Here is a 14,171-nt window from a genome sequence, read left to right on the forward strand (position 1 = left end):
ATCAACACAACAGCACTTAACAACAACAACGAAGATCAAAGACTACAGCCTTCAATGTAAAGAAAGCAAAAATCTTAATTCCTGGACCAATAAATAACCTCAAGATAAATGAAAAATGTTGGAAGTTGTTAAAATTTTCATCCTGCTTGGATGTACACGCAATGCTCATAGAAGCAATAATCAATAAATCAAAGGATGTATTGCAGTAGACAAGTCTGTTGCAAAAGAGTTCTTTTAAATGTTCAAGAGCAAAGATGTCAGTTTGAGGACCATATCTGACAATATTCTGTGCTCGTCATTAAGTTTCAGTATTCAATATGCTGCTGCTGACAGTGTTCCATTGTGATTCATAAGGTTTTCAGTGACAAAATACTCAGAAATAGCTAGTCTCTCCTTCTTGCTATTCTGTCTTAGTCTGAAATCTCAACAGAGAGCTGCCCAACATGGATGACCCTACTAGTATTAAAAATACTGATGGCATAGTTTCCAGCATCACAGCAATACACAAGCCACCAAAGTACAACAAACTGAGAGACGAGTGGCAGAAGAGGAAGTTAGATATTCATACTAATTTGCAACTACATAGGTCTGATGTCCAAGTTTGTATTTCTTTATCTGTTCATCCTATTCAATTAATAACTCTTGTGTCCAATGATTTCATTTGATATTTTCATAGTTTTGTGAGCATTCGAACAGATTTCTTTTTTCTTCTTAATTCTGTTCAGACATTTCAAGTCAGTATGTAGCATATGATTATGCAAGGCAGATTTGAGAACTTGCATTTACTTTCGACTTGTGCTCAAAACCAAGGCATGTAAAATATATGTATTTTTCCCCATAAAAAAAAAATTAGCCTTCTATGTTTGGTCAAACAATTAACTCACCCCTAACGTCGAGTTTTGAGGAGTCCTGGTGTGGTGCTGTGGGCTAATGCATCAGACTGCAAAGCCGTTTGAACTGCAAAGTTGGTGGTTCAAGCTCACCAGCTATTCCTTGGAAACCCTATACAGGGCCGCCATGGGTTGGAATCGACTCAACAGCGCTTAACAACAACAACAACAACAATGTGGAGTTCTAAGGAGCTCTGGTAGCGTAGTGGTTACGAATCGGGCTGTGAACTGCAAAGTCAGCAGTTCGAAACTACCAGCTGTTCTGTGGGAGAAAGATGAGGCTTTCTGCTCCCGTAAACATTTACAGCCTCTGAAACCCTGTACAGGGTCTCTGTGAGTCGGAACCGACTCCACGGCACATAACAACAACAATATGGAATTCTGGTATGGCACTGTGGGTTAAAATAATTGACTGCAAAGTCGTCTGAATCACAATTTTGGCAGTTCAAGCTTACCAGTCGCTCCTCGGAAACCATATACAGGGTTGCAACCGACTTGACAGCGCTTAACAACAACAACGTGATGGCTTGGAACTACAGTTGCTTTGGCAGGGCCAGAACAAATGATTTTGTGGGCTTTGTATGGCCCATGGGCTGGACGGTCCCCATCCCTGTTCTACAAAATGGGAGTGGCAGTGGGCCCCAGCTGCAGGGCTACCGGGAGGATTATGGAAGGGACTCAGGGCTGGCCTGGTGCTCACAGAATAGGGGCTCATAGCCAGCACTGACTGGGGGCAGTCCCTCACCCCACCTCAGAAGAGGCGGGACACACACCTTCTCTCTACTTCCTCCTGTGGAGAAGTGAAGATGCGGGCCAACAGAGAGTCAGGCCTCCTGAGTTCAAACCCCAGCTCTGCCAATTTGTAGCTGAGGACGCGGGGCAGCTGAGTTCACCTCTGGGCCTCAGTCCCGTGTAAAGTGGGAGTTGTGACAGTATCTCCCTTGGAGGGTTGCAATGAGAGTTAAATGGGGCCATACCAGCTGCTCTGCACATCACCTCCTCTGTGGGTTGTCTAGTGGATCACATCCACACATCCACATAGGGCTGGGACACAGGGAGTACGTGTACAAGGAGAGTACCCCTTTCCATCGGGGATCCTGTCCCCTCTGACCTTCAGCAAAAATCAGAGCCCAGCTCTCCACATGCTGTGTGACCTTGGACAAGTTACCTCACCTCTCTGAGCCTAGGTTTAGTCATCTGTACCTGTTAACACCTGCTCCACAGGTCCTGTACTAGGAGGCAGATAAGGTGCCAGGAATGGTGTTCCTGGGGTGGGGGCATCTCTAATGGTAAGTCTGTGTAGGCCCCTGCAAACCCTGGCGGGTGTGACTGGGCAGGGGGGTGGGTATGTGGAGGATGCTGGGTAAGGGAAGGCCGGCTTCCCCCTGAGAAGGGGTGTGAGGAAGACATGAAGTACCCACAGGCCAGCCTCCTCCCTGAGAGCAGCTGCAGAGAAAACCAGTGGAATAGGCAGAGTAACTACAGGCCGTCAGGCCTCCTCCCTGACTGAGCAGGCCCAGATCAGACCATCCCACCTTGTGAGGCATCTGGGGAAAGGGGGGCAGACGGCCCCAGGCATCATCTGTCCTACCCCAATGTGTGTTCCAGGCACCCAGGATAAAGTCCAAACCACAACCTGGCCCTGCCCATGAGACTCCACCCTCTATAAGGTCCAATCAGTTAGAACTCACCTTCTCTGAATTCATCACCTCCCTCTTACCCTCCGGCCTACCCAGAACACCTCACTTCTACTTCCAGCTCTTCCACAACCCCAGGGCCAGAGCCCTCTGGCGCCCCCCTCTGGGCACCCAGGCTGCAGTTCCCAACACTGCTGGGCTAGGTCTGTCCTGAACCACACTGTTACCTGTTACAGGGGCTAAAGGGACTCATGTTTCTGTTTCTGAGGCAGCCTAATTCTTGGAGAGGCTGCGGGCTGGGGTGGGAGCTGAGGCCAAATGACAATGTGGGACAAGAGCAGCGACAGCAGCAATAAAGCAGGACCCGGTCAGGTTTCTAAAAATGGACTGTGTCGCCCTACGAGGCTGTGTTGTTGCTAAGTACCATAGAATCGGTTCCAACTCATAACGACCCTGTATAGGGTTTCCGAGGTTTTAAATCTTGGAAGCAGAGTCTCATCTTTCTCCCGAGGAAGTTCAGAGCAGGCTCTGCCACCAAACGTGTTGCCTGCACTTTCCGAAACACCTGGTTTTTCAGATCAGTCTATTTGCTCAAGACCAAAGTGCTGATCCCAATCCATGAAATGCACCCCACAGCCCACTAGGGATTAAAGGCATGGACCCTGGAGCCCGAAGGCCTGGGTTCAAGTCTCAGTCCTGCCACTTCCCAGCTGGGGTGTCTTTCTCGTGTAACAGGTTGAATGAGCCCCTCGCTTTCTTGCACTTTGCCGATGATGCATTTCCCACAAATTGCAGGTTTGTGGCAACCCTGCATCCACCAAGTCCATTGGCACCATTTCCCCAACAGCACAGGCTCATTCCATGGCACTGTAACACTTCAGTCATTCTCCAACATCAGACTTGTTCCACAATGCTACTGCACCCGAACAGGGGACGGCATTGTGGAAACAGCTACTCTAAGTGCTGGGAAAGCAGAAAATGCACACAACTCGCTTCACAGCAGTGGTCTGGAAGCAAACCCCCAGCATCTCTGAGGTCTGCTAGTGAGTGTGACGAGCTCACAGCAGAGCTGGATACACAGCGAACACCATGAAGACATCCAGGCCCATCGGAGGAACCCTACACCTGAGCCTGGGCTCTTAGCTCTGCGCACTCCTGGTCACATGGGACAGGGCCCGGATGTGTCCTCCATGAAGTTTCAGCTTTTCTCATAAGCCGGCCTCTAAACCTGGTGTAGATGCCCAGGTGTGTGGAGGCAGGGGGCCACCTAAGGACCAGCCCTTTGTCCTGGCCCAAAACATGTCAGAGTGGAGAAGGGTTGGTGATGCAGATAGGCAGACAGACAGACATCTGGTGGCTGCTGATGGTGGTCAGGCTGGGCTGTGGGCTGGACAGAACCAGGTGAGGACTACAGGCTTACATGGAGGCTCCCTGATGCCCCTGGGAGGACGCTCACAGGGAAACAGGTGGGGGGGATTAGGGGGGCAGGTCTACCTGGCAAAGAGCTGAGGAGCACCCCAACGCATCCTCAAGCTGGCTGTGATAGACCAGCAGCCTCAGACCATACCTTACGAGGCCCCAGGATCAGGCCCAGGGCTGTGAAAAGAACCCCAGCTGCTTATCTGAGGCAACTTTGCTTCCAGTCCTGCTGAGAAGCCTCCCATCCTGGGGCTCCTCTGCCTCCTGCCCCCCATTTCCCTCCCACTCAGCTCTGGCCCCGTTCAGCCCAGAGCTGGCCTGTGAGGTTACACATTACCTTCTCTCCTGAGCCCTCCAGCCTCTGTGACCTACACTCACACGTCACTGGAGGAGCCCCAGAGATGACCCAGGAGGCAGCCAAGGGCCAGTGTGGAAGGGGCTAGGTTGTAGAACCCAGGCTTCTAAGGACTTAACTCTGCTCCCCTCCCAGCCCTTGCAGAGGTCACCCGCACCTCCCTTCCAGCTTGCCCTTTGTTCTCAAAACTGCCCTCGACATCTCCATCCAGCTGGACACTGGCCTGCAATAAGATTCCCCCATCCCCACAGATACCATGGGGACTGCTCAGAGCTCCCCAGGAATGAAAGGGATGGACGAGAGAGGGAGGGAGGCTCTGAGCAGTGAGGGCAGAAAAAAAATTCAGCAAACTGATGGGGCACTCGTCCTGTACCCCTGCTAAGTGGGGGAAACAGCAGCTTCCGGGCAGGCTGCCTACACTCAAATCCCAGCTCTGCCAGGTAGCAGCTGGGTGTGTCCCCTCCCTGTGCCTTCGTTTGCACACGTGTACACTGGGGAGAGGAGTATGTGATAAACCATCTCATAGGGTAGTAACCACCCACCTCACGGGGCTCTGCTAGCTTCAGTATCACTTCAACAACGCAGCCAGCCAGTCCCCACGGAGGGCTGAAAACAGGCCTGGCATGGCACACTGTAAGCACTGTCATCAGAAGCTGCCCGGCGGCCAGGTAGACCCAGCTGCGCTCAGAGACCCCGCCTTGCTGGCCACACAACCATGCCCCCTGTGTGCCGTCTTCCACAGCAGAAGGCTGTATCTGATTCCAACCCCACTGCCTCAAGGCCACCGAGCTGTAAGCCCCGCCAGGAGGGCCCTGCACATCTGCTCCCCTGATGCTGTTCTGAGCGCTGGAAACACAGAAGCTCATTCACCTGCTACCTGAGAGGCAGCTCCTACTGCTGCCTGCATGACAGGAGGCACAGAGAGGCTGGGCAGTGTGTCCAGGGTCACACAGCAGGAAACGGTGGTCAAGGGCATCGGTTGGAGGAGCAGTGAGTGGACACACACAGGGCCTCCTCACTCTGTCCTTCCTCCCTCGCCTGCCCAGCCTGGGCACCCCAGCTTACCGTCTCGTAGTCGCGCAGGGCAGCCCGGAACTTGCCCAGTGCCATGTTGCTGGCGGCCCGGCGGTAGTAGCCCTTGATGTACTTCTTGTCGAGCTCAATGGCGCGTGTGGCGTCGGCCAGCGCGTAGCCATAGCACTCGGTACGCAGGTAGGCCAGGCTGCGGTTGCCGTAGTAGATGGCATTGTTGGGGTTCAATTCAATGGCCTGGCTGTAGAACTTGATGGCGTTCTCGTAGTCCTTGGCTGGAGAGGAGGAAGAGGCAACATGAAAAAGGGCAGTCATCTCCTAGTAAGGACAGGCCCTGGCCGGGCGCTGACCCAGACACCCGTCTACACAGATGGGAAAACTGAGGGCCACAGCTGAGCTCAGAAATGACTCCTCAGGCTGTCCCTCTTCCCCATCCCAGCTGCCCCATCCTAGCTCAGGCCTGGTCACAAATCCTAGGCCCCAGAACCAGCCCCCATGCCCACCACCGCCATTTATAACCTCCAGTAAGCACCCCACCCCTGAGTTGGGCAGAGCTCCTTTCAGGACTTCAGGAAGGTCTCCCCAAGTCCTCCCTGCACCCCAAGAGGTCATGTGGGCAGAACTGAGAGGTGAACCAGGCACATTTGTGTCAGGAGCTCCTGAGTCCCCTGACGATCCAGCTCCCCAAACAAGCCAACAAGTCCAAGGGCAGGGCCAAGAGGAAGGAGAAGGTGCAACATTGGCAGACAGCCGAAAGAAGTGGTACAGAGACGGGAAACAAAGCATTCCTGACTAGAGAGAGAACAGGACAGGCAGGTGCTCAATGTCAGCCTGGTGTGGCTGGGGCGGGTGGAAGATGAGGGCAGACAGACTGGCCGGGCAGTTCCCAGGGGCCCTGGACATGGGTGGCTAAGTGCAGAGGGTTTGAGTGATGGCAGTGATGTCCGGCCGAGGGGAAACGGTCAGGTTTCATTTGAAAAGAGTGACACTGTGCCTTGAACTTCACATCCTGACCGCAAGAATCACACATTATCACAGGCCTCCCAGGTCTCTCAGGCATGGGCCCCTCCCATGCGACCACTTGACAGGCAGGGGCACCAAAGCTTGGGCAGCCCCAGAAACTGGTTTGGATCACAGAACTGTGGTATCGTACCAGGTACCATGAGGGGTTCTCAGCCCATGAGTCCTTTCACCGAACCTGGGGAGAAGCTGCGTTAGTCCATTCTCCACATGGGGGCCTGGGGCTCAGAGAGGGAACACCTGGACTTGGGGGACACACAGCAGGTGGCAGGCAGGGATTCTGCACAGATGCAGACCCGAGATAGGGGTAGTGGCCCGGGCTCTATCCCTGGCTCTGCCCCTCATTAGCTTGTGTCCTTGGGAAATGACCAGCCCTCCCTGGACTTGCATGTCAGAGTCCTGCTCCTATCATGCTGCTTGAAATGTACACTCCCACCCTTGACCCCATTAAATCGTTCTCCCCAGCACTTATCATCACCGCAGAAACCTGCTTTTTTGTGTTTGTTTATAATCTGTCTCCCTAGAAGCCTGAGTGAGGTCAGGGGCTCAGCGGGGTCGGGAGGGGGGTTTCTGCCCCAACTGTTGCCCCAGAGCCCCACTCAGGCCACATCCAGGGGTCAGGATCAGAGAGTGTCTCACACCTGTTGGCAGCCTGCACTCAGCAATATGAGTAAGGAGACGCTGCAGCAGCCGAGCAGGGCACTGTGACTGGGGGGCGCGTGGGCGCTCTCTTTACCTCTGGGAATCCCAGGAGGAAGGCAGGTTTCCTGGGCACTGTGGAGCCAGCCAGCAAACACCCCTTCCTTCAGAAGGCCTCCTCTCCCCCTTGAGTAGAGCAGACTGGTTTTCTCCAACTTCACCTCAGGCTCCCCCAGCCAGCCTGGACAGTCCAGCCTCAGGTGCACACACAGGCCCCGCCCTGGCACCCTGGAGCTGCCGGCCTTTCCCCTTCTCTCTGTTAGCCTGGTTCCACCTGGATTCGATCCCCTCCTTGAAGAAGTCCCCCATGGACCCTCCAGACTCTCCCCGTGGTCAGCCCCATCCACTCCGGGTTTTCGGGTGTTAGAACGGCCAATCTCCTCATCTGCACTGTGAGCCCCCAGAGTGCAGATAGTGCTGTAAACCCGTCTCCCTGAGTCCCTGCCTCAGCTTCGTGCACGGCATTCATTCTTCATCTACAACCACTCACCTGCACAGCCTCCCAACCGACCGACCGACGGACCGGGGTCAGGAGGCCTCCTCTCCTCCATCTCCTGTCTACTCGCTCACTCATCATGCGCCCACTCTCTGGCCCTGACTCAGGGCCCAATGTAGACACAGTGGTGGTCCCAGACCTGGCGGGGGCGGAGGAGTGGAGGGAGGCAAGGAATAGGGCCCATCATCAAAGGCTGGCCAGAACCAAGTCTCCAAGGATCAGAGGGTAGGGTTGGTGGGCGGCAGGTTTGAGAAGAAGCTGAGAGGGGGCCTGGAGGAGTTGGCAGCAGAGATCTAACTGCACCCATCCCAGGTTCCAAGCCCCCTGGCTGCTCGGCACTCTCAGCAGACACTTCACTTACGAGAGCCAGGTGCCGTCTCTGCCCTCCCAGGGCTCCCAGTCCAGCAGTGGGGTCAGCTGTGTCCCTGGAAGTAACGACCCAGAGTCTACAGGACAGACAGCCCAGAGGGATCACCAGAGTTGAGACCTCCAGGATGGGGCGGGGGTGGGGGTGTCAGCCAGGTGAAGCAAGTCCTGAGTTTCGTGAATGAAGAGACAGATGGGAGGGGTACACTAGAGAAGGGAGCACAGCCAGACCCTGGGACGAAGCCAGGACAACGTAACAGCAATCCTCTCTGCCCGACTAACCTCTGGCAATCCTTCAAATGGCTCAGATGCCCCCTCCTCCGGGAAGCCTCCCCTGACCTTCAGGTTGCTGGGTGAGGTGCCCCTCTGGACTGTCCCATCCTAGCTCTGCCTGCTCTGGGCTGTCCCGGGGAAGGAATGGGTATGCAACCACCCTCAGCACTGTGAGCCCCAAGAGGGCAGGGTCTGGAATTTCCCAGACACAGGCAAAGGTGGGAGCCCCCTTCTTATCCCTTCTCCCCCCCACCCCCCAGGAATGCCGGCACCTTCAAGGACGCCTTCGGCTTCTCGGCTATATTTCAGAGCCTGACTGGTGAGTGCGCTGGATGGGCCAGCTATTACTTGAGTGGCCTTTTGGCGTAAGGCAGGGAGCCTGACACCCCACCCAGCTCTGTTGAGGAGACTTCGGCAGGCTGCCCCCTCTGAAGAACGGAACCACAGTGGGCCCTGCCGCCTCTCCTTTTGAGGAGAGGGGCCCAGGAAAAGTGTCTTCAACACAGGATGTAATCAGCAAACACTTACAAGCTGAGGGAACAGGCAATCAAATGAGAGGAAGAAGGCAAGGGAGGGGCACTAGAGGGCCTTGGATCATGTACCTCCACCCCAGGAGAAATACAGGCAGTCCTCAGGTTACAAATGCCCAACTTACAGACAATTCCTACTTGCCCTTTATCATTATTGTTGTTGTTAAGTGCCATGGAGTGGGTTCCGATTCACAGTGACCCTGAACAGGGTTTCCGAGGCTGTAAATCATTACAGAAGCAGAAAGCCTCATCTTTCTCCCGTGGAGCAGCTGGTAGTTTTGAACTGCTGACCTTACGGTTCACAGCCACAGCCCGATTTGTAATCACTACGCTACCAGAGCTCCTTTTTATTTATAGAAATTCGCCCTCACCTGGAAACAAACCAATCCCTTATTGGCAACAGATTCTTCATCACCCACAATCACCTTCACTTGCTGCACGTGTGGCTTTTGAATCCTGGAAAAGGCTTCAAAGTGCTGTCGCTGGTGGGTTTGAACTGCTGATCTTCCAGTTAGTAGCCCGATGCTTAACCTACTGAGCCACCATAGCGCCTTCTTGCACTAAAACCCCAAAACCTACTGTCATCAAGTCGGTTCCGTTTCATAGTAACCCTATAGGGCAGAGGAGGCCTGCTTTGTAAGGTCTTCAAGACTAAATCTTTATAGGGGCAGCAGCCTCCTCTTTCTCCTGCACAGTGGCTGGTGGTTTTGAACTGCTGACCTTGAGGTCAGTAGTTCAACACCTAACTCACAGCGCCACCAAGAGTTCTTTTCATTAAAATAGGATCTAGTAGCCTGGTGATTCGCTCGGAGTCCTGGTGTGGCGCTGTGGGTTAATGAGTTCAAAGCTGTTTGAACTGCAAGGTCGGCAGTTCAAGGAGCCGCTACTCCTTGGAAACCCTATACAGGGTCACTATGGGTCAGAATCGACTCGATGGCACTTAACAACAACAATAGCCTAGTAATTATGAATCGGGCTGCTAACCTCAAGGCCAGCAGGTAGAAACTACCAGCGGTTCCATGGGAGAAAGATGAGGCTTTCTGCTCCTGCAAAGACTTACAGCCTCAGAATCCCTATATAGGGTCGCTATGAGTAGGAACCAACTCCACGGCACACCACCACCACCACCAAATTAGACTCTTAAGAGTCCTGGTGTGGTGCTGTGGGATAAAGCACCGGACCGCAAGGTCAGTTTGAACCACCTGGTCAGTGATTCAAAGTCACCAGCCGCTCCTTAAAAACCCTATACAGGGTCACTAAGAGTCAGAACTGACTCAATGGTACTTAGCAACAACAACAAATTAGAATCATAGGCACCTGTTCCAACTTATCTACAAATTCTTAAAGATACAGTAAGGATCTGATGTCGTACACATAACGTGAGGGATGCCTGCCCACAATATCCGGACACGCGGGATTCTCGGGACCCTTCTCATCTTGAGATTACAAACAAACCAAGGCACAAAGGTGAAGTCAGTTGCCCAGGGGGCACACACTGACTAAGAGGATGAAACAGGATTTGAACCCAGGCAGCCAGGGCTCTTCTCCAAGAAGTGTACTTCCTCTCCACACACTCTTAGCCTGGGGGGCGGGGGAAGGCCTAGTAAGAGGCCAAGCACAGCATATATTGTCCCCAAGTTACAGATAGGGGCAGAGGCCCAGGGGAAAGGGAAGAGAGGTATCACAGGCACCTGAGTCGGGTCACAGGTTCTGCCCCCTGCCAAGGCTTCTGGAATGGACTCAGAGAGGGGACCCTTGAGCTCACAACGGGGACCCAGCCTGGGGCAAGGGTCCTCTGCATCCCTGAGACAGGATGGCTCTGGGTAAGAACCTTAGAGGTGAGCACGTGGTGAGGAAGGGGGATATCCGGGGCCTGCAGCTCACACACGCTAACCTTGAGCAAGCAGTTTCACTTCTCTCCGCCTCAGCTTCCTCCATAAAAGCAAGCGGGCTGCTCCGGCCCCTCCCAGCGCCTGGGGGCCGATTACACAAAGCGGTACACCTGGTCCTGGTGGATGCAGGGGCTCAATTAAGGTGAGCTGTAATGACTCTTTTTATGGTTATTCCCACAGCCCCAGAGGCCCTGAGCCTGCTGCTACGTGCCAGCCACCAAGGGGTCAGGCATCCTCATCCATGCCAGCTCAAAGCCAGGCACCTCTGGCTATGAAGGGCCCGCTCCAGATGCTGGAAGACCTGGTGTCCCTCCTGAAGGTGTACTGCTGCCCAGAATTCTTCACTAATCTCAGCTAGAGACTGGGCCTCGCTGGTCCTGGTCACCTCCTAAGCCTCAACTACCAAAGCCCAGCAGTCACCACATCCTGCCAGCTCAGAGCCCGGACAGTTCAAATCCACAGCTGTGCCCAGATCAGGCCTCCCCAGTTCTCAGTCCTGCCCCTCCCAGGTCTCCCAGCCTCCAGTCCTGCTCCCCCACTCCCCACACACATGGCAGCAGTAAGGGGCTAAAGCACAAACATGACCCTGGGCCTTCTCTGCTCAGACACCTGCCTTTAGCTCCTCAAGGTTCTCAGCCTCCTCCCTGCAATCTCATTATAACTGACTCCCACCTCCTACCCTCCAGACCCCTAGCCGTGATCCTCAGCCACCCAGTTTCTTCCACCTGGAGTACCCCTCCCCTTTCTTCTCTGAAACACTTCCATCTTGGTAGCAGCATCCCCACCTCTCACTGATCCACTAGTCCCGCTCTGGCCTGCTGGTGCTGGTTCTCACCCTTGTGCCCACTCTGTGCACTAGCTGGGGGATCTTTCCCTAGCTCCCCACTGCCCTCAGACGACATCGACCTGGAGCCAAAGCTCTGCCTCTGGTCTCACTGCTCACCAGGCCTTGCCTCCCACTCACCGTTCCAGTCAGACCAAAGTCCAAACTTTTGCAAATTTGGAATCCATTTATTATTCCCAACGAAGCTCTACATCCATTCTCTACCCACTACCCCCGGCCCCCACCTGCCAACTTCTCCAGGGCTCCAATGCCGCATGTCTTCCTCCTCTCCTGCAGTACCAATTTGCCCCACTAGATCATACTCTTAAGTCTCTCCCAGGAGTTCCTGGGTGGCATAAGTGGTTAACACAATCAATTGCTAACCAAAAGGTTAGATGTCTGAGGCCACCCAGAGGTGCCTCAGAAGAGAGGCCTGGCAATCCGCTTCTGTAAAGTCAGCCATTAAAAATCCTGGGGAGCCCAGTTGTACCTGGACACACATGGGATCGCTGAGTTGGGACTGACTTGATGGCAACTGGTTACTAGCTAGTCCTTTAAAAAAAAAAAAGCCTCCTTTGACACTACTTTTCCTTCCTGCTACCCTCCTTGTCTGTGCTCTGACAAGTGCAAAACACTTGTCAACAGTCGCAGTTCCCCCACGCTCCAGAAACTGCTCCCAATGTCACTGCTGGTGTCTGTGGACCCAAATTCAATAGTCAATGCTCAGTCCTTGCTTTGCGGCCTTTGACTGAGGGCACCTGCTGCTACTCCTCCTCGAAGCACTCTCCTCTTTCAGCATTTGAGCTACCTTACCTCTCTCTCTCCTGGTTTCCTTCCACCTCACTGGCTGCTCCTGCTCTCTTACACCATCACGGTGCCATCCTAGCGCCCATTCATCTCCAGTGTGGCCGGTTCCAACCATGGATGGCTCACACCCAAATTCCTGTCCAGGCCATTTACATCCTCAACATCTCCTCTTGGGTAGCTGAGTGGCATCCCACCTAGTCTCTGCAGTGACTTACACGACCCTGAATGTTCTGATCCTTGTGTTAATTTCATCTTGTAGTAGCTCTCCCCCTAACTTGTTAAAGCTCCAGCCACACCAGTATCCACCCAGCCAACAGCCCATCCTTGATCACTCCAGGGCCTTTGCACATGCTGCTCCAATCCACCTGGAACACACTCAATTCTGCTCTGAATTTCAACTTCACTGCCACCTCCTCGATGAGGTCTTCCCTGGTCTCCCTACCTAAATCAGCCCCCAGACTTTATTTTCTACTTCAGCACCCTGTTAGTTTTCTTTCCAAGGTGTTCACCACAACTTGTGTGTTGTTTGGTTTGCTTGTGTTGACTGGATGTTGTGATCTCCTGAAAAATTCCAACTTGAAAGAGAACAAGGATTCTTCGGTCTCATTTGCTGCTATATCCTGAGTCTGGCACAATCCTTGGCACATAGCAGGTGCTCAATAAAGAACTGTTGAGTTAAGGAATGACTGGGTGTCCCCACATCTCTTTCCTAAGATGCTAAGTCATACCCCATGTGTACTCCCAGGTCCCCTGATACCTCCTTTTCCCCAGGACACCCCACATCTACTTCTCTGTCCGGCATATAATAACCATTTCCCCACTCCCCCACCTCCCTAATCTACGGGGACGGTATCCCTCCAACTCCCACTTGGTGGCGCCCACCCCAGGACTCCCTCCGTGGTGGTGCCCTCACTCCCCCGCCACTTGTCACTACTTGGTAGCGCCCTCTCCAGGTCTCAACACAGAGTGACATCTCTCTAGAGCTCACCATTTGGGAGCACCCTCCTCCCCGTCCCCCTCCCCGCTCCACCTCGGTCGCACCCTTTTCAGTCTCCTCACTTCGTAGCACCCGCTCCGTACGTCACTTCTTGGTACTCTCCCCTTCTCTCAGAGGTTCCCTATGTCGTCCCCTTGGTAGCGCCCACCCTGGGTCTCCCCACGCCTGACCACTTGGTAGAGCCTTCCCCGCGCCGAGGCTGCCGCTCCGCGTTGCCATGGTTCCGCGAGGGCCCCCGGCACCCCTCGGCCTGGGCCGCTCTCCAACCTCACTCGCCCCCTCCAGGCCAGGCGCACCTTTGAAGTAGTCGTTAGCCTGTGTCTTGAGCTCCTCTGCCCGCTTCAGAGCGCCATCAGCTGGGGGCTCGTCCCGGGGGGGCTCAGCACACTCAGTCCTCTCGCCCTCCGCCATCGCCATGCCGCAAAGCGACCCCCACCCTGGCAACGGCAGCCAGCGGCACCCGGTCGAACCGTCGCGAAGGAGCGCCGAATTGCCACCGCCGCTGCCGCACAAGTGTCGTAAAGCGCGGGCCCCGAAGGAGCATTCTGCGCGCCTGCGCAAGGGCCTCTCGCCGTAAGCGCGCGGAGGACAAGGTGACCAGAGGGTTCCCCAGACGGCCCCCTCGCTACAATGCACCAACGCGAATGAGGCGGGCGGGAAGAAAGGGCCTCCGTGGCCACGTCCCCGCAGCTACTACCTTCCAAGACCGGAAAAGTTCTTCGGAGGCGGGGTGGAGTTGAGGGGTGTCTTAAAGGGGGATTTCACCGAATCCCTTTGGGTTTGTGGGTGGGTTGCAAATTCCTTTGGCGGGTGTGACAGCAATGTTCGATAGTGTCCAAGGAGAAGTCGGAGCTGGACCTCTGCCCTATTACCAATTACCTGTGTAATCTTAAATAAATCCCTCCCACTAGGTCCTCAATTACCCCTCTGTGAAA

At 54.4% G+C, this 14,171-nt stretch overlaps 1 protein-coding gene across 2 annotated transcripts in view; it reads right to left on the reverse strand.

Moving 5' to 3' along the window:
- Positions 1-13,750, reverse strand: part of PPP5C (protein phosphatase 5, catalytic subunit) — a 29,615-nt gene extending 15,865 nt beyond the window's left edge. For both annotated transcript variants that reach the window (XM_006868252.1, XM_006868251.1), the window contains exons 1-2: positions 13,533-13,750; positions 5,367-5,608 (exon numbers count right to left, since the gene is read on the reverse strand). In XM_006868252.1, coding sequence (XP_006868314.1) covers positions 5,367-5,608; positions 13,533-13,653 — 363 coding nt within the window. In that variant the 5' untranslated portion in view covers positions 13,654-13,750. The remainder of the gene's footprint in view (positions 1-5,366; positions 5,609-13,532) is intronic.
- Between the last annotated feature and the right edge of the window lie 421 nt (positions 13,751-14,171).

This window comes from Chrysochloris asiatica, unplaced genomic scaffold, assembly GCF_000296735.1.
Source record: "Chrysochloris asiatica unplaced genomic scaffold, ChrAsi1.0 scaffold00116, whole genome shotgun sequence".
Taxonomy (NCBI): Eukaryota; Metazoa; Chordata; class Mammalia; order Afrosoricida; family Chrysochloridae; genus Chrysochloris; species Chrysochloris asiatica.